Here is a 20470-nt window from a genome sequence, read left to right as displayed (position 1 = left end):
TCTCTGTCTCTTTCTCTCATTCTCTTTCATTCTGTCTTTCTCTCTCTTTCATTCTTTGTCTCTTTCTCTGTCTCATTCTGATTCTCTCTCTCTCATTCTCTCTTTCATTCTTTGTCTCTTTCTCTCTCTGTCTCATTCTGATTCTCTCTCTTTCTCTCTCATTCTCTCTCTCTCTCTTATCTCATGGGCCGGCCAGTGTCTTGGGGTTGAGAGGAAGTCAAGCTTCTCCCTGAGATGCTGAGAGACTGAGGGCCGGAAGAAGTGTGGGAGCGAAGCACTACTTGAACTTGTGCGGCATGAGCATTCGCCTTGGTATATTTGCGCCAGCCGATAGCCAAGGCAGCCCTCATCTGTCTGCTGAAAGTGCAGCATCAGGATTCTGCCTTGGTATGTTTGCGGCGCAAGGCAGCCTTCATTTCCTGCTGCTTGGGACTCAGAGCAGTAAATGGTGACTGGTCCGGGGAGCAGCTGGATTTTGCTCTCCATTGCGGACGCCAGATCAGCCCCCTGCAAGATCTCATCTTTCAAGGAGCACTCCCTGAAGTGGGGCTGGAAACTTTGGTCGGGCTCCTCGAGAGACGAGATCTTGCAGGGGGCTGATCTGGCATCCGCAATGGAGAGCAAAATCCAGCTGCTCCCCGGACCAGTCACCATTTACCGCTCCGAGTCCCAAGCATTAGGAGATGAGGGCTGCCACTCTTACAGCGCTCTTACAGCGGAGAGAAAAAGACGGATTTTGCTCTCCATTGCAGACACCAGATCGCCCCCCTGCAAGCTCTCCTTTCAAGCAGTCCAACCAAAGTTTCCAGCCCCGCTTCAGGGAGCGCTCCTCGAGAGACGAGATCTTGCAGGGGGCTGATCTGGCATCCGCAATGGAGAGCAAAATCCAGCTGCTCCCCGGACCAGTCAGCATTTACCGCTCCAAGTCCCAAGCATCAGGAGATGAGGGCTGCCACTCTTACAGTGCTCTTACAGCAGAGAGAAAAAGCCGGATTTTGCTCTCCATTGCAGACACCAGATCATCCCCCTGCAAGCTCTCCTCTCTCAAGCAGCCCAACCAAAGTTTCCAGCCCCGCTTCAGGGAGCGCTCCTCGAGAGACGAGAATTTTCAGGGGGCTGATCTGGCATCCGGATTAGAGAGCAAAATCCAGCTCCTCTCCGGATCAGATGCCATTTACCACTCTGAGTTCCAGGCAGCAGGAGAGGAGGGCTGCCTTGCGCCACACAAATATAACAAGGCGGAATGCTGTTGCCGTACAAATGAAAGTAGTGCTTCACTCTCACAGCTTCCAGCCATCGCAAACGGCGCTTCTTCCCGCTTCTGCCACCCCCTCCCCCACCGCCACAATAGCACCATTCATTCCGGATGGCGAGGGCTGCGCTCGTTTTTCTGTATTGCACCACCTGCAAAACCCCTGTGAAAGGGTTGTTTGACCCCCAACCACTGAGCTAAGGTAAGCAAGGTGGAGGGGGAAAAGTTTTTCCCTTCTCCATGGCTCTGGCGATCCCAGTTGAGTTGCCTGATTAGCAGATCGTCAGAGCTTGGATCGCCAGAGCCATTTAAGGCTCGTCAGAGCCTTTCGGGCTGGTCTGCCTGGTTACAGGACAACGACACCCGGCGTATAAGACGACACCCGACTTTTGAGAAGATTTTCATGTGTTAAAAAGTCGTCTTATACGCCGGAAAATATGGTAACATGCAATGAGATGTGATTTGACACAAACATAGCAGCTGCTTGAATTATTATAATTATTACTGGTAGTGGAACTGAAGGAACCATCGTTTTCGTTGCTTATCTGCTTTTTAACCTCATCTCTTTCCTACTTTTTAAATAAATGTTTTATTCCTTAATTGTTAATCATTCCAAATCATCTGATGGTACACATCGCCACTTAATTAGGAGGTGAGGAATTAATTTTTCTTAGGAGCGAAGAGCACTAGAAAAACATTTTGCCCAATAAATAACAAGTATCCTTCAAATCCAAACATTCATACAGTACACATAATGTAAAAAAAAAAAAAGACACGACAGCACTTCTGTATACCTCATGCATAGAACAGGAACATGTGTAAATACTTTGTACTACAAAATACATTTTAATTGCTTGAAGAAGAGATTAATTCTTGCTATTAAAAAGTAATAGCAAGAAATAGAAATGTCCTTAAGAGGGCTCCCTAAGATGCATAAAGTGCTTCATAAGCCATAAGCTACTAACATGAAGATTGCAGTTTTGTAAATACATCATTTGTTTCAGTTAGATTAGCATGCAGTTCGATAGGTTATAGTCATTCATCTAAGAGGCCTAATATTTAGCTCAGGTTAAATGCTAGAGCAGAATATTAAGGCAAAAATATTTTTTTTAAAAATCTAAAATGCATGTTCACCCAATGAAATTGTAAATTTGAAACAAATTGGGAGAATAGAATCATTCTATTTCACAATGAATGAATACATGGATTTCAACACTACAAAATAAGAATTGCTGGTTTTAGTAGCTTTATAAAATAATATAGCTATCAAGCTATCAAAATTAGCTATCAAGCCATTTGCAAAGCTGGCTAAAGGAAACTAACTGTTACAGGAACATTTCAGTGAATACAATATCAAAATAGCAACAGCATATGAAGTTTATTACCATCATACCTAATTGTGGGCTTTTTGAAGATATCCAATTAACTCTTATGATAAAGAATGGATTAAATGACTCTAGTCTAATGCAATAGAATTGTTTTTATATTTTTGCAAACAAGCCTATCAAAAAAGTAAATATGATTAAGTTAGCATGTAGTAGATAAGTATTCTAGCAACATTTAGAAATAATAAAATATTGTATAAAGTAATAGGTTTCTGGCTTCTCTGCATATTAATCAAAACTTTCCAGATAAGAATCAAATTGTCCTTTACATTCATAAGACAATGCTAGGTTTATTCAGATGTTTACTAATATCTAATGTCACATACTTTTGTAATATGGTATATTATCTTTAACTGATAAAAATATGGAAATGTAAACTAAATCTATGATATCTGGGAAGTCAACAAAATCACTATCTCTATAAGAATTAGCATATTCCACAAGAAAAAAAAAATTGCTATTGCTTTTGATCCACAAGGGTATGGACATTAAGTACAATGTTACTAAATTTACCCTGTAAAACTACCACAGTAGCAAGTTAAATTTTGATTTAGCAAACTCACTCTTATATTTAGGGAGTAAGCAAAAAAGAATAAGTTATCCTAGCTGGAAAGATGGATGAGCCACTCTCTGATTCTACCAATTTAGGATCTAATTTCTTGTTGAAGGTTTACATCTTAAATATATTGTCTTGGAGCCATTACTACTTATTTATAACCCAAGGAGAGTAAATATTCGGGGGATAATCCAAGGAGCAGAATTTTAAAATTACACATTTTGTAATTACCTAAATTGGAATTTATTAAATAGACAGATAGACAATCCAATTGGGAAAAATTATTTTTACTTAATTATTTTTATTTTATGTCTGGGAAGAATTATTTGTAACCAATAAATAGCAATTGCTATCCAATATCTGTTTTCAACTTTCAACTTTCTACATCCCAAACATCTGCTATATATCTGGATAAGTGTAAAATTCTGCTAAGGAATTTTATCTGTAAAGATTCCATAATTGAAATAGAAGATAAATGAGCACCATACAAAAGTTGGGAAACTGATTTTGTTTTCAACAATTTAATGCTGGCAAATACCAATTCCCCCACCCCTATCCTTCATAAAGATAAAAAAATCAAAATAGCTGTTGTGCTCCTTGTGATTTCCTGTGCTGTATGTGCCATTTGTGGATTCAATCTTTGTAATGGAATCTCCAGCTAGACTCAAGGGAGGGGTCAAAAGAGGCCAGAAGAGCAGAAGCTTACCTCATATATATCTTTCATCCAGTATGAAATTCCTTGAAAGCTTTTTCCATCTGTGATATCATAAACAAGAACAAATCCATGTGCTCCTCGGAAAAAACTAGTAGTAAATGTATGAAATCTTTCCTGGCCAGCTGTATCCCTAAAAGATTATAATAGATAATTTAGCACTATTTTTCACTGCAGAACTGTAAACAAAGAGCCACATGTACTCAGTGCAATTACGGTATCTATGAATTAAAAGTAGAAGCAGGGCTGAGTTGTAGAAATTCTAATGATCCAGTTGCTTTTCCTTTGATATATATCTTCGGCCTTCTACATGAGAGGTGTTCGAGAGCAGATGCTTTACAAAACTGAAACTATGGCTATAGAAAATATTCTTAATCTGAAGACTTTAGCCCTATGAAAGAAAATTTCTTTTCACCCAGTTTATGGCCTATTCTGAATACACCAGAACCAGTCTGGTGCTGTGGTTAAGGTACCAGAGTATAATCTGGGAAACCATGAGATTTTATCCCATTCTGAGGCATAAAGCCACCTGGGTGACCTTGGGCCAGTTACTCAGCCTAGGAAGGAGGCAATTGCAAATTTTGCCAAGAAAATTACAGGGCCTCATCCAGGCAGTCACCAGGAGTCAAAAACCGACTTGATAGGCATAGTCAATCAATGTGCATACACATTAGGCTTGTAAATGTATATATCCTGACATCAAGAATGTCTATATATTCAAGGATGACATAGATGTAATATAAATGGTTGTTATGGGGAAATGTCCACCCTATAGGATAGACCAGACTAAGAAATTGACATTGTGTAGGCCTAAATTTCCTTTTTTAGAATGATAGTATGGAGGCTTGTTTGACTTGTTTGCATAAATCTTTTTCTTGGTTTAGCCTTAAGCCATATATATCTGCAGATTTTCCCTGTGCTCATCATCTAGATTCTTTACATGTGAAGCCCACAAATATTTTTAGATGTAAAACGATGACAAAGACTGGTGTTTTGTGTTGAGCCAAAGTTCTGCATAAAATTATTTTTTTAATGTTTGCAAATTCAGGAATTCAGATGTGCTGGTAGATCTGGAAGACAACAATGGAAGTGTTCATAAGCACCTTTGTACCTACTGGAACATTAGCAACTTCAATCCACTGATTAGCGTGCATTTGGAAACAACAATATATTCATTATGTTTTTTCTCTGCTAAAGAAGGCTATTTATGATCAACTCTTAGACCAAAACTAATTATATTCCTTATAAAACTTACCATATTTGAAGTTTCATAGTTGTATTATTACATGAAATTGTTTTCACTTTAAAATCAATGCCTAAGAAGAAAAATATTGATTTATGAATGTAACTCTTAATAAGAAAGCAAATCAAAAGACAGAAAAAATATAATCTTATCAAAGGGAGTACACAGTAAAAGAGCAATTTTCACATAAATGGAAACTCCACAGCTATATTTTCCCATTGAGAAATCATCACATCGTCAGAAACATTCTGCAGCACACTCTAACTGAATTAAATTTTCTTTTTGCATTTAATGCACATTTAGAAGTCTGGTTTAGTTTAAGTTCAACAAGTGATAATTTTATTAACACTTCAATTCCAGAAAGATAACATAAAAAATAAAAATTATTATCTAAGTCCAATACATTGATATTTCTGCACTGTAAGATCTATAAAATAAGAATAAAGTGTGCCCTTATTGTAGGGAGCCAGCTGTACAAATTAATGGTTGAATTCCTTTTGAGCAATAGCTGAGGCAGCATCTAAAAGGGCACAATAAAAACAGGAAGGTCACTTTCAAAATACTGGGTTGGAAATGCTTAAAAAATAATAAGTCAACAGGGGATTTCCAGTCCTACAGAAAACATTTTATATTTGACATAAATTTTAATAATAAATTGACATGAGATTTTTATTTATAAAAAGACAGCTAGAGTGCTGAATCAGACAAAAACTTAATCTAAATTAAAATAAGGCATATTGACTTCTTAAATCAACTTTACATTTATTGACCTAAGGGTCAATGAATGTTAGTGAAAAACTGGAGTCAATAAGCATTGCATGCATGAGTTATTCATAGCTTTATACAAAATTTTAAACAAATTTCACAAAAGGACAAGGTTGAAATAGGGAAAGAGAGAAAGAAATAAGAGCACCAGTTGCATCACCACTAGTACTCAGCAATCTGATTGCATGGCTATATAAAAGTTAAACCCATCATTCTGTATCTTCCCTAATTTTCATCCTGCCTTTTTAATGTTATTATAAATATGGTAAACAACAATCCAAATCTAATTCTAAGAGGTACACCTAGACTACTTCAACACCTGAAGTGGTAAAAGGGTCCTTTTACCCTAGGGGAGGGAGAGGCGATTAGTATGCTGAATGATTAACCACTATGCTACTCTCATTTCAGGACACGATTTTTTGACCTGGGGAGGGGCTGTCAGACCTGGAAACCATCTTTTGTATTAGGCCTTCAGACCTGCCACTTTTACTACTGTTGAAACTGGGAGGGGGGATTATATGAGCATGGGTGAAATATAGTCAAAATAACATTCCCTTCTCAAGAAGTCAAGGCCAAGTTGCCCTGCACCTGGAAGGCTGGACCTGGGAGGCATCTCCAGTGGGTACGATGCTTGATTGGACCATGGGATGGACTTGTGGGTGTTGGGCAGGGACTTGAACTTTTCTTTGGGTGGGGAAAACCTGGAAGCTTTCAGATTAGGGTTTTCCCAGATGTGCCAATATGATGTCTCTAATAAAATGTAAGTTTGAGGAAACTCAATCCTCAGTTTTCTTTCGTTGGGGGTGTTACTTGGAACCCTGACATGAGGAAGTAAAGAAGACACTTAGACTTCAACATCTTATTCTTTCCAGTATGGATGAATTGTCACAGTGTCTCTCAACCTTAGCAACTTGAAGATGGGCAGACTTCAACTCCCAGAGTTGAAGTCTGCCCATCTGCCAGTTGCCAAAGTTGAGAAACACTGAATTATCAAGTATGATTGAGACCTTGAAGAATGTCATAAATGTCACACTGTATATCCTCAGTTCCTAAGCAAAATGTTCCTTTCCAGACTTCCAGCTACTAAACTGGAGAGGAAACTGCAGAAAATTTAAGAGGGCTGTTCTAATCCATCTCAATGTTTTTGCTGGTCACTTTTTAAGCTAAGTCAGTCAAGACTAACTTGCATGCTACTATGCAAAAAAGATGGGATTTTCTCATATGTGTTGATAGATGTATACACTTTTCTATACACCTTGGGTTTTTCCAACCATATTGATGCATCTTTTTATTCTTCCATTGCCCTACTTTGGCTCTAAATCCTCTTTGAATCCACTGAGTTTGCTGTTAACCAGAAGTGATATTTAATCTCCTGTTTTACCCCCTTTTCTTGCTTATCAACTTTTGGTGGAAGCATTTCAGCTTCCGGAAAGAAGGAGATAACATACTATCGTTATAACAATTACTATACTCTGTGTTAGGGTATACTTTCTGCAGTACAAAGTTAATGCATCTCTCTTTCGTTAAAAATCCTGGCTAGTGTTCAAACAACAGTACGTCTACTTCCTGCTCCACTTGGCTATTTGCAAATAAAGAAGCAATTCTTATGATGTTCAAGAAAGGAATATGGCATTAATCCATCTAGCTCCTTAACTTTCCAAAATCCATATTCTAGCTCCCTTTTGCTGTTTTCCAAAAAGTACAACTTTTCTTTTTAATCCTTAAACCTACATGAAATTAATGGGAGAACCCAGTATCTCTTTGAAAGTAAGGCAGGATGATTTTTTCCCTGGCTCTAACAGCTCTCAAACCTGCTGGAAATCGCTATTTTATAATCTCCTTACAGGGAGATTCTGTGTGGAGCAAACTTGTGGGTGACCCTTGTCCTCCGCTTGATCCAGAGAGGAATTTTGAGGAGCCGATCCATTCATGGGGTTCTATTTTCAGCAATTGGTCATTGTTGCCCTCGGAAGTCCAAACGGTTCAAGCATCTCAATTACATGTGATGCTTAAGTGTATGTTCATCTCTGAGTAGATGAAAAGATGTAATGGGATGTAGGAGTGACCATAGGGAAAAAGGAGAAGAGACGCTGCCTAGGAAACAATCTGTCTGCCCCAGCTATGGATCCCAAAGAACACAGCACACACAAACTCTGAACAAAACTTAGTTTACACAAATAACGCAGTTTTAGCAAATGCCGGCTGTTAATAAGCGTTCTTAACAGCCTGCCAGAATTCCATAGATAAGATAGTCAGAGTCTTACTGGAGTTGGCAGAAAGCCCAGAAACCAGGTTGCAGAGAAATCCCAAACACAAAGATTAGCAAACTAAGGTTGTTTTCTGCAGCTTGTTGCAAGCTGCGTCCTTTCTTAAATAGGCTAAGGGAGTGGCCAATTATCCCCAAGCCTTACTCTCGAGAAGACCTCCTCCTGAGGAACCACTCCTGCCTTTTGGCAGCTCTGCATGCCCGTGCATTGAGAAGAGGCTCCTCCTCTTCATCCTCTGTACTTAAAGGAGCCTCTGGAGGTTCTGAAGGCCCTGACTGGATCCCTGCCTCTGGCACCACATCTTCTTCAGCCTCCTCGCTCTCCGAGTCAAGCGCTGGCTACACAGGCTGCTGGCGTAGCACCACACCAGCGTCCTCGTCGGGATCAACAACAATCTGTGCAGGCCGCTGACGGGCCACAACACAATCAGACAAGAAAGGCAAGAGCCCCCAGTGACTTAATAGAGAAAGAAACTTAGAAAGAACCTGCCCTAATGCACCAAATGGTTAAAAATGGGTGGCAGAAAGTTTATGCTTTCACTTGCAAGATTCTATTAATATAGCCTTACAACATAATAAAATTAGTTCATCTTTTCATGTTTCCTGTCTGGTTTGAACAGTATAAATAAGTATGTAATTATCTGAAACTTTTAGGAGGAAAAAACAAGGCAAGAATGCATTTCAGTATTGCCACAAAGCAATTGAAATAATGTTCACGAAAACAGATGAAAATATATGATGCAACCGCCATATTTGGCCAGTATCTGGATGGGAGGCTGTGTGGTATATGTGTGCATATACTGTTTGTGTATCTGTATATGGGGAGTGTGCAAGGAAGAAATGCAGAATGGAACCCTTGGCTTTTTATATTAGTAAGGATTCTATCAATAGGTAAACAAATTGCCTCTACTTTGAGAGCAAAGATGAAAGAAAGGATTCTGTTGGCCCACAATTCCTCTGCAGAAAATAAGTTTTGCCTCTAAAGAGTTCTAAAAACTCAGTACTTTCTTGTATATACTTCTCATTGTGCTAATACAATATTCATTGCAAGAAAATATGTCACAGAATATTTCAAAAATTTATTTGGCGAAGCATCTCCTTGTTCACTTGGACATGCAAATCTTTCTTCCCATAAACTTTTTCCTTGGTGTTCAATGAGGTGCCATTGTTTAAACAAAAAACAGTTATTCTTTATAGTCTGCTATTCTCAATGTGATGAGTCTGCCTTATGATCCGTATAAGTTTAATTAGAAAACTATAGCTGCTTATAATTCACAAAAACTGCATAATTGAAGAGGAAGAAGGGCAACCATCCCTGAGAGTTTAAGTGCTGAATAAAGTGCTTTCAATGAAAATTTACTGTGAATGCTTTTTTGTTTTTTTAAGGAAAGCAAATCTTGAACAACTAAACGCTACTACCCACAGCTGCAACCCTCCAATATTGCTAGCAAATTAGCAACATGCAATTATAACACTGGAATTGTGAGCAGGAGTTGAAGTGCCCCAAACTATGAGAAACAAGCATTTAAGCACCAAGAAATGACATTTTATCATATTATCTTACTCACTGTATTCCTTTGTCTCTAAGCAAAGTGAGGGAACTCCCATTTCTTTCAGAGAGGAAATTCTAGGGGGAGATGAGAGAGGACTTTGAGATAAAAAGAATTGATGCTTCCAATTGAGATCTGATCTAACATTTACATAATTACTTTTTAAAAAATTGACACTGAGCTCTTGCTACAAAGTTGTGTCGTATTATATATTTGCAGGACAACCATCTAAGAAACAGAACTTTCCAACTTGAAGTCTGAATCCCACTATGCTTCTCCCTCAGGCGTTATGTGAATTCCTTCCATATCTCTAATAAGTTGAGTTCATTGTTGCTTAACCATTGTTGCAACAGTTGGGGGATAGCAATAGAGTCATTGACTCTTCTGACTCTCCCCTGCTCCTATCCCAAAAACAGCTTCACTGGTGGGCCACTAAAATGGAGGACTTCCTCCTACTTTTTAAAAAGGGAGAAATTGACAAGAGTTTTACTTCTAACCCAATCATGGTAAGAATAGTAAAGCCCTGTGTGTTCCACAGATGGATGCACCAAGCCAGAAGGTCTGTCAAGTACTAGGGCAGTGATTGCTAACCGTTTTGCCGTCATGTGCCAAAAGCGGGGGTAGTGGGGGGATTGCACACATCTGTGCCCACACCCATAATTCAATGTGCTCTGTCCCCCCACGAATGTGCACGTGACCCCCCCCCCGCTTTCGGCATGCAATGGCACGGTGGGCCCAGGCTCCAGAGCTTTTCTAGGAGCCTGGAGAGGGCGAAAACAGCCTTCCCCACTCACCTGGAGGCCGTCTGGAGGCCCGGAAACAGCGTGTTTCCCGACTTCCGGTGAGCCCGGAAGGCCCAAAAATCAGTTGGCCAGCGCACACATGCGTGCTGGACTGAGGTAGGGCAATGCTCACATGCCCACAGATATGGCTCCGTGTGCCACCTGTGGCACCCGTGCCATAGGTTCGCCATCACGGTACTAGGGAGTGGAGGAGGGTTCATATAAAAGTTCTAACAATAGAAATCACATGCTTTCAATGTGGCATTTGCTCTCTTAGCATGGAAAGGAAAGGTGGCTAAAAAAGCAGGGAAATAACACCAGTTGGGTATAATGCACAAGCACCTTTAATACAATGTCATTGCCAAAGCTGAAGAATGAGTTGAAACGTGGACAACTACTTTTTAAGCTGGGTTATTTCCAGCCAGTTTTACTATGGGGTCAGTAACTAAGGCTGCTGTGCAGGAGAGTCCTGAGACTGGTAAGCATTGCCCATTTTTCAGATAGGGAACAAAAGAGCAAGGCATGACTACACCTTATTACCTATAATATTATTTGCAAGGAGGGAAAAACAGAGAATTAAAGATAATAAGCATAAACCATATTTCCTGGTAAAAGAATCATAGCTTGAGCTGCAAGCAGTGCCTCAGTATTTTTTTTCACTCTTTCGAAGGACAGAAATTAGACAAAAGTCACAATAATAAATTACACTTTTAAAATCACAATCCAGCTCTGACATGGATCCTGACACCATGCTGATGTGAGCACAGCAATCACACCAGCAACTGTTCCACTATGTACACTACATTCTACAACTTGGTTGTGCATTGCTCTGTAGCTGACATACAACAGCTGTACATGATGCAGATTGTGCATTGCTGTGTAGCCAATGTAAGCAACCAGTCTGCAGATTTTGACCTATGCACACTCAATTTCAGCTATGCCTTAGCTAGAAAACTATTTGTAAAAGAGGATTTTAAAAGTAGCCACGTATATAATAGGCCTTTTAAATATCAAGTCTAGCTGAAAAGCCTAGATCAATCCACAGCATGTACAAGTTGCTATATCTAAAACCTTCAAGAATTAGCTTTATGTGATACTGCCACATGATTGATTTATAGTATAAAATGTTATGGATCTTATCTATTTTAACACTGAAATGATTGCTCAGGCATAAACATTTCAGTCATATTAAATGAAAATTCTGCTTGTTTATGTCCCTTTATTTCAAATCTAAAAGTAACTCATTTTATTATACTTTGTATATCTATATCTATTTCACAGGTAATTGTTTTGGTCATGCATCAAAAGAACTTTGAAAAAGCTATGCAACCAAAAGAAATGGAGCAATAGAGACAAACAGATAAGTTGAATCAGTCGGTTGTTGAGGCAAGATTTGGGGAGGAAAAAGTCAGGGTCATGCTCAACATAATGACTCAACATTCCAAGATCATAGACAGTGTCATAGGACAATTCTTTCCACATCAGCTTATCCTGGTGTGTAACACTTGCAGGCGCTACAAGAAGAGAGTAGCCCCTTCTGCTCAGAATGGCCCAGGAGTGATTGATACTCGATCTGGCTGGATTTTGAAATTAAATATAAGAGTGCATTTATTGCTCTCAGCAAACTACAACAAGATATTCTATCAGAATATTTTGAAGAGTTTAGCTGTGGCAGAAATATTTGCCCAAGGCAAAAACATGGTTGGAAAGAAGTGATTTTGTCTTTTCCATTTCAATTGCAGTAATGACTTTCTATTTACACAGAGCAGTTTGCTGTTTCTATCTGCCAAATGAAGGACAATTAAAACTTGAAGGCCGATTCTCATGTGCGATGAGAATGCTCAGTTTGGATACCACTACTTCTCTATCTTGCAGAGATCCTTTGATTCACAGGTTCTGAATCATTTCTCCATCAGAATGATACCCATTACATCTAATTAAACTATGTTCCCCTTCACACATCTCCCGCATTGATATGAGACTGATGATGCGCTCATGTCTCCATAATGCTAAAATACTTCCAGAGAACTTTGGAAGTTGAGCTGATTTAACTTTTAGTTCAGTTGCTAGTCCAGAGGTGATTCTGCAAAAAAGCTACATTTGTTCTGCATATAAGGTGGGTTATTTCATTCTGATGGGCATTCTAGTCTTGTCCTAACTTCCAAGATTTCTTTCTTTTTCTGCAACCAAGGCACAACAGTGATTCTCCTACCACCATACTCGGTCAGGTTATTCTCAAAAGGAAACAAAGCAAAGAAGAAAAAAAAAAGGGGGGGGCTAGTGAATAGCAGACAATGGCTATTTTCATTATACATGGTGGACTTTTCATTGCCCCAGTGCTAGGGAGAGCATTCAACACTTGTGTGGCAGTGCGGGTCCACTGAAGAGACTCGGAAACGTGACACCAATGGCTATGTGGAAGTTCTAGTCCTACCTTAGCTATGGAGCCTAGCTGGATGTTTTTAGGCCAGTCACACTCTCTCAGCCTATGATGATCAGGCTTGGACAACAAACCAGCCAGTCAATTCCTGTTGTACGCAACCAAATGGGTCAACAGTTGGTTCATCCAAATAAAAAAGTGAAACTTGCACTTGCAGAAAAAAAATGCTAGGGAAAAAAAGCATTACAGTGGTACCTCAGTACTCGTTGGTAATTCATTCCAGAAGACGGGATGAATACTAAAACAAGTCTTGAGAAAGCTCCTTGGCTTACAATGTGACTTGCTATTTTGGCTGGAAGAAATAGCGAGTCACAAAGCAGCCAACATCAGCAACCTCTTCCTTGTGCATCAACTACTGGCAGAAAGACAAGTGCCGGAACAAAATTTCTGCTTTAAGCAGTCAAGTGAGATATGACTGTATAGTATTTTCATGGAATAAATCAGGGGTGAAATCCAGCAGGTTCTGACAGGTTCTGGAGAACCAGTAGCGGAAAATTTGAGCAGTTTGGAGAACTGGAAATTTTGGTAGTGGAAATTTTGAGTAGTTTGAAGAACTGGCAAATACTACCTCTGGCTGGCCTCAGAATGGGGTGGGAATGGAGATTTTACAATATCTTTTCCCCTGAAGTGGGGAGGGAATGGAGATTTTACAGTATCCTTCCCCTGGAGTGGGGTGGGAATGGACATTTTGCAGTATCCTTCCCCTGCCACGCCCACCAAGCCACACCCACCAAGCCACGCCCACCAAGCCATACTCAAGCCGAACTGGTAGTAACAAAATTTGGATTTCACCACGAATAAATATAAAGATTACAACACCCCTGACAAATGGCCATCCATCCTCTATTTAAAAACATACAGTGAGGAAGGGTTCACAATTTCCTGAGGAAATTGGTTGGAAACTTATCACTAAGACTCTTTTCTTGACAACAAACAAAATCTACTTCATTGTCATTTAAGACCACTGTTTGTAATCCCACTGCCAGTTTCTCAAGTTTTTCTTTTCGGGCCCCTTAATATATATAGGTTGTTCTCTGGATATGCTCCAGTTTGTCAATGTCTTTCCTAAAATATCAAAATCTGGGTATAATATTCCAAGTACGGATCTAACTCACAGAATAGGGAGGAGTGTTGGATTCTGGGGAAGAAATGATAGAGTGAAGAGTCAAGAGCCTGTAGTACAGTGGACTAAAGCACTGTTATTAACATCTGCTGCTTGCAATTACTGCAAGTTCAAATCTCACCAGTCTCAAGGTTGACTCAGCCTTCCATCCTTTCAAAGGTAGGTGAAATGAGGACCCAGATTGTGGGGGCAATAAGCTGACTTTGTATAAATATACAAAAGTATGAAGGCTATTGCTTAACACATTGTAAGCCGCCCTGAGTCTCCGGAGAAGGGCGGCATATAAATTAAAGAAAAAAAAAAAAGATGACTCCGTGAAAAGCAGAGTAATGAACGTGTCGTGATGAAGAGCCAGTGAGTAGACCAGCTCTTTGATATTTCTTCTCGGGAAAAGGAAGGGACTTGAGATTGTCCAGAAGTGCTCTGGACAGTTGCTTGTCAGCCCCTTTGAAAAAACATTGGGTTCACATACTTACTTTTCTAATCATTTTTTGAAATTGCTTATTAATAGTCTTTCAGCTATTAGGAACCTTTGGATTGATAGGTTTTATAGTATAGCATCTGGTGAGTTTCCTTCAATCTTTAGAAAAAATAAGTTTTAAACACAAGCTTAAAGAGTTAATAAAAAAAACAGCAAAAGAACTTTGATCAGAACTTTGATTTTAGAAAGTTACAATTGGATTAAGAGACCAGATAAATTTGAATTGAGATTTTGGAATTAATTAAAATGGATCCTTTCCATGGGAAAATACTTTTATTGTAATTCTTTTAAAAACGTAATGAAACTTTAAAAAATTGACACTAGAAGGAAACTTCTAGAAGGAAAGATTACAATTTAAGGAGGAAACTCAGACTCAACTTTCAAATACAGACTGAAGCAAAATACTTTAACATTGGACATATTAAAGATTTTTGAACAATGGACCCAGAATTTAATTTTAAGACTTTCTGCCTCTATGGATAGACTCTGTTTAAAGGGAATAAAGATCAAGACACTTAAAAGTAAAGGAAGGAATATAAAGTTGGTATATCTGATCAAGATTAAAATAAATATGTTGTTATCTGTGGTAACCCTTAAAGGACCTCTGCTGAAATCAAGACTGAAATGATGAGCCTTGTGGATTTGTTTATAGATAAAGAGATGGAATATGGGAAGAAGAAATAGTTGCATTATAAGAGTACATGATAAGTTACTAAAATTGATTATATTATGATGAAGGGGAAGTCACTTCTTTATATATTTCTTTACTTTATTACATTCTTATTTTCCCCTTCTATTTTTTCTTTTTCATTTTCTGCATCTTCTATTGTTCTTTGTATTCTTTTTTTAGCTTGTATTAGTTTTTGTTGTAATTGTAATTTTTAGTAAAATTACTATTAAAGAGTAAAGTGTTTCAACTTCATGATTATTAATAGCACATAAGTCTTCTATTCTGTTATATTAATCAGTCCCTTTGTTTCTATCCTCAATTTTAAATTCCTTTATTTAGAGTTAAAATTTTTAGCTAGTAGTCATCAAAGATTTTTCCTGCCCTATGTATGCAACCCTACAGTCTACATACTATGCATGATACTTTTCTGCAATCAAGCAAATTGGCTTTTTAATTAATAACAGGAATTTGTTCATCCCAGACTGAATGTGAACTTGCTGAAGTATTATAGTTAGATGTTATCATGCATACAGATTGCAAATTATCATGCCACTGCAAATGTTTGTGAACTGTCATATGATCCTTCTCTTGAAAAATGCCATTGGCACAATTAGTTTTTCCTTAAAGCTAGAATATTAATTTGATAACTTTATTTTGGTACGTACAAAGTACTATTTTGTGTTGAGAACCTTGCTTTACAACTCCAAAGATTAATTTTTTAAATTCTAATTGAGAATCAGTCTGAAGAACTTTCAGATCTGATAATTCAAGACTAGACATTATGGAAAAGAAAATTACAAAAAATTAATTTAATTTGAATATTTTTTTAAAAAAATTTCCCTGTGAATCTTTTGTTGAATTTTCATCCATGAACAAAACCTTCTTTCTTCTTTGATGCATTTTCCTCTATTTTGATACATACTTTATCTTTTTCAAAATAGAAACACGCAAAAGGATTTTTGCATTCAAAATGTTCTGATCTCAGAGGATCATGTTTTGCCCTATCTCTATTGAAAAATTGAATCTGGGCAATAGTAATAACACTGCTTTGGTACAGAATAGGCACAGAGAATTTAAAATCATATTTGTGGTAATGTTATTTTAATTACATCTAAAATAAATTAAAAATACTTTTTTCCTAGCTTAAAGTGTGTCTCTAGCACATTACCTAACTAACGTCTTCTGTCTGAAAACAAGACCAACATCACCTTCTCCTGTGGCAGAGGCATCCCACAATTTTAGAATCCAAAATTGATATTCTTCTAGCTTCCAGTTACAATATTGGCATATTTGTTATTCTCTTAAAAATATCAATAAAATGATTTCTCAAAAATATGAACTGTTAAATTGTTATGTGTATGAGAATCAAATAAATGTGTGTACAACCATTTTCTACAAATGATTTAAAAAACATTGTATTGAGCTATTTGGGAAAGGAGAATATTCCAAACATTTGTTTTGTACTAATATGGCTGTTGTGTTATAAACCTTCCAGTGTGGGTGGAGTGGCATCTAAAGCTATAGGCTGTGCCTAATTTGCCCACATATTATCTTTTACTGGTGGCGTTATATACATTTTCTAAAATTCAAGTCAAATACATGAGAAGCCACTTAAGGTACATCAGTTTATTTTCCTCTATTAATCTGTTTTCTGCCAGGATAACTACAATAATATCTCTACAAATGTACAGTTTGGTTTTCAATAAATCTCTTCCTCTTTTCATAGAACCAACTGCCAGTGAGTTCCTGTTGCCTTTTTTTTTTTTTTTAAACAGAAGGTGGACCTATTCCCCCCCCCCACCCCACCCCGGACACTTTTCTTTCTAGACTCAATGATCTGGCGATAGCTGCTTTGAACAGTAAACTTCCAGATGGGGTTGACTATAATGAGCAAATCTTCATTAGCATATTTACATTAGATTGACAGAACCTAGCCTTAATTCATCTATCTCTCATAAAGATTCTGAAGCTTTTATTCAGTTTGACGACCAAGTGGAAATCAATGAGACTGAAGAATGCTTAGAGGAATAACATAATATATGTGAGTGAATCGTTTTATTTATAGTATATGTCCATGCAATTAAAGAAATCAAAGAGATTCCATATATGGTTCATATATATGTGCATAAAGATTTTTTAAACTTCATGGACACAATGAGGCACAGAATTAGATTTGCATAATCAATTTAATAAGCATAACCAATTCAGGGTTGGATTATGGTCAATAGTTACAATTAATTCTCTCATAATCAATTAAAGTTGGCAATAGATTGCCCATCAATTATTACCCTGTTTGTAAGCATGTATAATTGCACTTATCAGTGTTTATCCACTATCTTTCCTTCTTCAGCTATCACTATCAAAATGTTGGTTGTATTGTCTTCAAAGACAGGACCATGGGTTTTTTTTGCTGGTGAAACTCTTTTAAAATATCATGTATGGTAATTTCCCAGTTTAGAACAACTCACCAACATGGGGCTACATAACACATATAGAAAATAGACTGGTCATACTTTGCCCTGCTTAAATAATTTAGAGCTTCAGTTTCAACATAGGAAACAGAAAGGAGAAAATGCAGGGGTGCTATTCAGCAGGTTCTGACAGGTTTTGGAGAACCGGTAGCAGAAATTTTGAATAGTTCGGAGAACCAGCAAATACCACCTCTGGCTGACCCTAGAGTGGGGTGGGAATGGAGATTTTGCAGTATCATTCCCCCAGGAGTGGGGAGGGAATGGAGATTTTGCAGTATTCTTCCTCTGGAATGGGGTGAGAATGGAGATTTTGCAGTATCCTTCCCTTGCCACGCCCACCAAGCCACACCCAAAGAACTGGTAGTAAAAAAAATTTGAATTCCACCACTGAGAAAATGTGATTGCCTCACAATACAGATTTATGCTTAGTTCAAACGTAACTATGATTTTTTATTTGCATGAAATGATAAGTTATAAAATTCAGTTAATGGAATACCATACCACTAAGCCCCCTCTACACCCATATTACCCATCCCCACTTGTATGTGACATCCCTACTTTTGAGTAAACCTGAAATGGAATTTGTAACCCAGGATAAAGCTTGGGGACAAAGCTCTTGGGTTTCAAACTGAAAGGTAACATCCGTTTCACTATGGATGATATGATAAACCAGAGACAACCCTTAAAAGGCTAGGTGCATGTGTTATGGTAGTCTGTGCTTGTTAACAGAAATTTATAGCTTAACGTATCTTGAAAACATAGTCCATATGTTATATTGTACACAATGAAGGCAGCTGACCCTAGGCTTTCAGCTGTTACCTGAGGAAAAATCTGTGAGCTCTGTCCACACGATGCATTTTCTTATGGTTTACATAACACACTTGGCTGAATTTGAATACCTCTAAGCCCAAAAGATCACATTCTGGCTTAGAGTTTTATACACAGAGTCATAGATTACTAGTTAGGAGAAGGTATCCATACTCAGACCTTGGATCTTTCTTCCCAAAAAAGATGTGCACATGATTGCAATTCACTTCCGCATAAAGTTACAAGGATGCAGAGGCACAAAGTTACATCCAAGGCAACAGAGGAGGGATTGTAATGTTTTTGTTTATTATGTATACATAGTGGTGAAAAGGTTTACCCAGGGATACCTTCCCCACTAATGATACAGGAGGGTTTCTGTTATATTGTTGAGACAATATAACAGTAATGGGAATACTTTTTATGTTTTCCTGGAGGCTGGGTGATGCTGGAAGATGTTCTACGGTAAGTCACTAGTGGGAAAATGCCCCACAAGTGAAGTCATGGTTTCCTTATTTAACGTCCAGAACTGCCCTATTTCCTCCAAAATAAGACATCCCCTGATAATAAGCCCAATTGGACTTTGGAGCACATGGCAATAAGGCCAAGCACTTATTTCAGGGTTTAAAAAAATATAAGACGGGGTCTTGTTTTTGGGGAAACACGGTAAGTAAAAAATATACCCACAGTGTCTGGGTTATACACTGATCCAAACCCAGACTAGCAGTATATCAAGTTAGATACATAAACCATAGTACAGTTTAGTGTGATGTGTGTGAGCTGCAAGGTTTCAAGTGCAAATTTGTTAAATTTCACACTTTGCAGATGTTGACAGAATACAGCCCTATCTCACTGAATGAAATCTCAGCGACAACCATCGTTTACGGTGTATCCCAAAGGTGCTTTTTTTTTCAAGAGGACAACTGGACTTTCTGGTATTTCTTTGAAGATGTTTTGCTTCTCATCCAAGAAGCTTCTTCAGCTCTTGGATGAGAAGCCAAACGTCTACCAAAAAAAAAAAAAAATCAGGAAGTCCAGTTGCCTCTTGAAAAAAAGCACCTTTGGGACAACCAGGACCTGGATGACTGAGAATCTCCATAGACTTTGAAGGTGTGTGTTTTAGTTTATGATTACCAGGAAATAAAGCGGGCGGGACAGGGCGGTTAAGCCTTTCTCTTTCTCTGGTTACTTGAACCCAGGTCCGCATACTCAAAGGAAATACGGGGCTTAGGCTCGCCCAGTGTAATTTCGCCGAGCGTCTCGGGCGCACCAGGCACGGGAAACGAGCGCCTTCGGGGCGCGTGTACTACTCACCGACGGTGGTGATATAGGAAGACGGCGCGCAGGCGGTGGTGCAAAAGTCGGTGTATCGCCTCAGGATCGAGGTTTTCCCCACGAAGGAGTCACCCACCATCACTATCTTGGCCAAGCACGCTTTGGGCGCCTCGCAGCCTGTCCCCTCAGCCATGGCCCACCAGCAATAAGCAGGCGTCGAAAGTTGGCTTAGCCCGGAGTGGCTGGAGAGGAGGTCTTCCTTATAGCGTGGCGCGATTGGCGCCCAAAGCGTCGATCCCGTGTCGCCGGTTACTGCTCCTCTTCCGTCGCTGGGCTCCGCTCTCTTCTCAGAGTTTGGGTTTTCAGGGCTGTTCCGGTTTCCGAGGCGCCTCTTTTGTCTAAATGTTGGGCGGGGGAGCTGACGAAGTTCCTTCCCTTTTTTGCTGAACGGGTTCTCGGCATCTTGCCTTTCCCCAGCAGAACCCTTAGAAAGAGCAGCCGCAGGTTGGTCATTCGACAAAGTCCACCGGAAAAGTTCCATTGGGGAGCTGCAGGAACTGGCTACTTGTGATAGAGCTCTAATTATAAGCCCCCGAAACCTGCCAGAAAGAAGAGCAGGGCGTGATTATCTTTTTGGATTGCTTTTACTGGTGATGCTTGGCATCACCAAAACTGTGTTGGCTTTCCCCTCTTGA

General features: G+C 38.9%; 1 protein-coding gene across 1 annotated transcript in view; it reads right to left on the bottom strand.

Moving 5' to 3' along the window:
• The window catches only part of LOC139315841 (ras-related protein Rab-10-like), a 30211-nt gene extending 10243 nt beyond the window's left edge, over positions 1-19968 (bottom strand). Inside the window, exons 1-3 of the mRNA XM_070942321.1 lie at positions 19815-19968; positions 5161-5221; positions 3900-4038 (exon numbers count right to left, since the gene is read on the bottom strand). Coding sequence (XP_070798422.1) covers positions 3900-4038; positions 5161-5221; positions 19815-19968 — 354 coding nt within the window. The remainder of the gene's footprint in view (positions 1-3899; positions 4039-5160; positions 5222-19814) is intronic.
• Between the last annotated feature and the right edge of the window lie 502 nt (positions 19969-20470).

This window comes from Pituophis catenifer, unplaced genomic scaffold (assembly GCF_029215685.1).
Source record: "Pituophis catenifer annectens isolate HBS135680 unplaced genomic scaffold, rPitCat1.0.hap2 SCAF_3, whole genome shotgun sequence".
NCBI classification, from domain to species: domain Eukaryota; kingdom Metazoa; phylum Chordata; class Lepidosauria; order Squamata; family Colubridae; genus Pituophis; species Pituophis catenifer.
The sequence above is the reverse complement of the archived record's forward strand: the minus strand, read 5'-3'. Positions and strand labels throughout refer to the sequence as shown.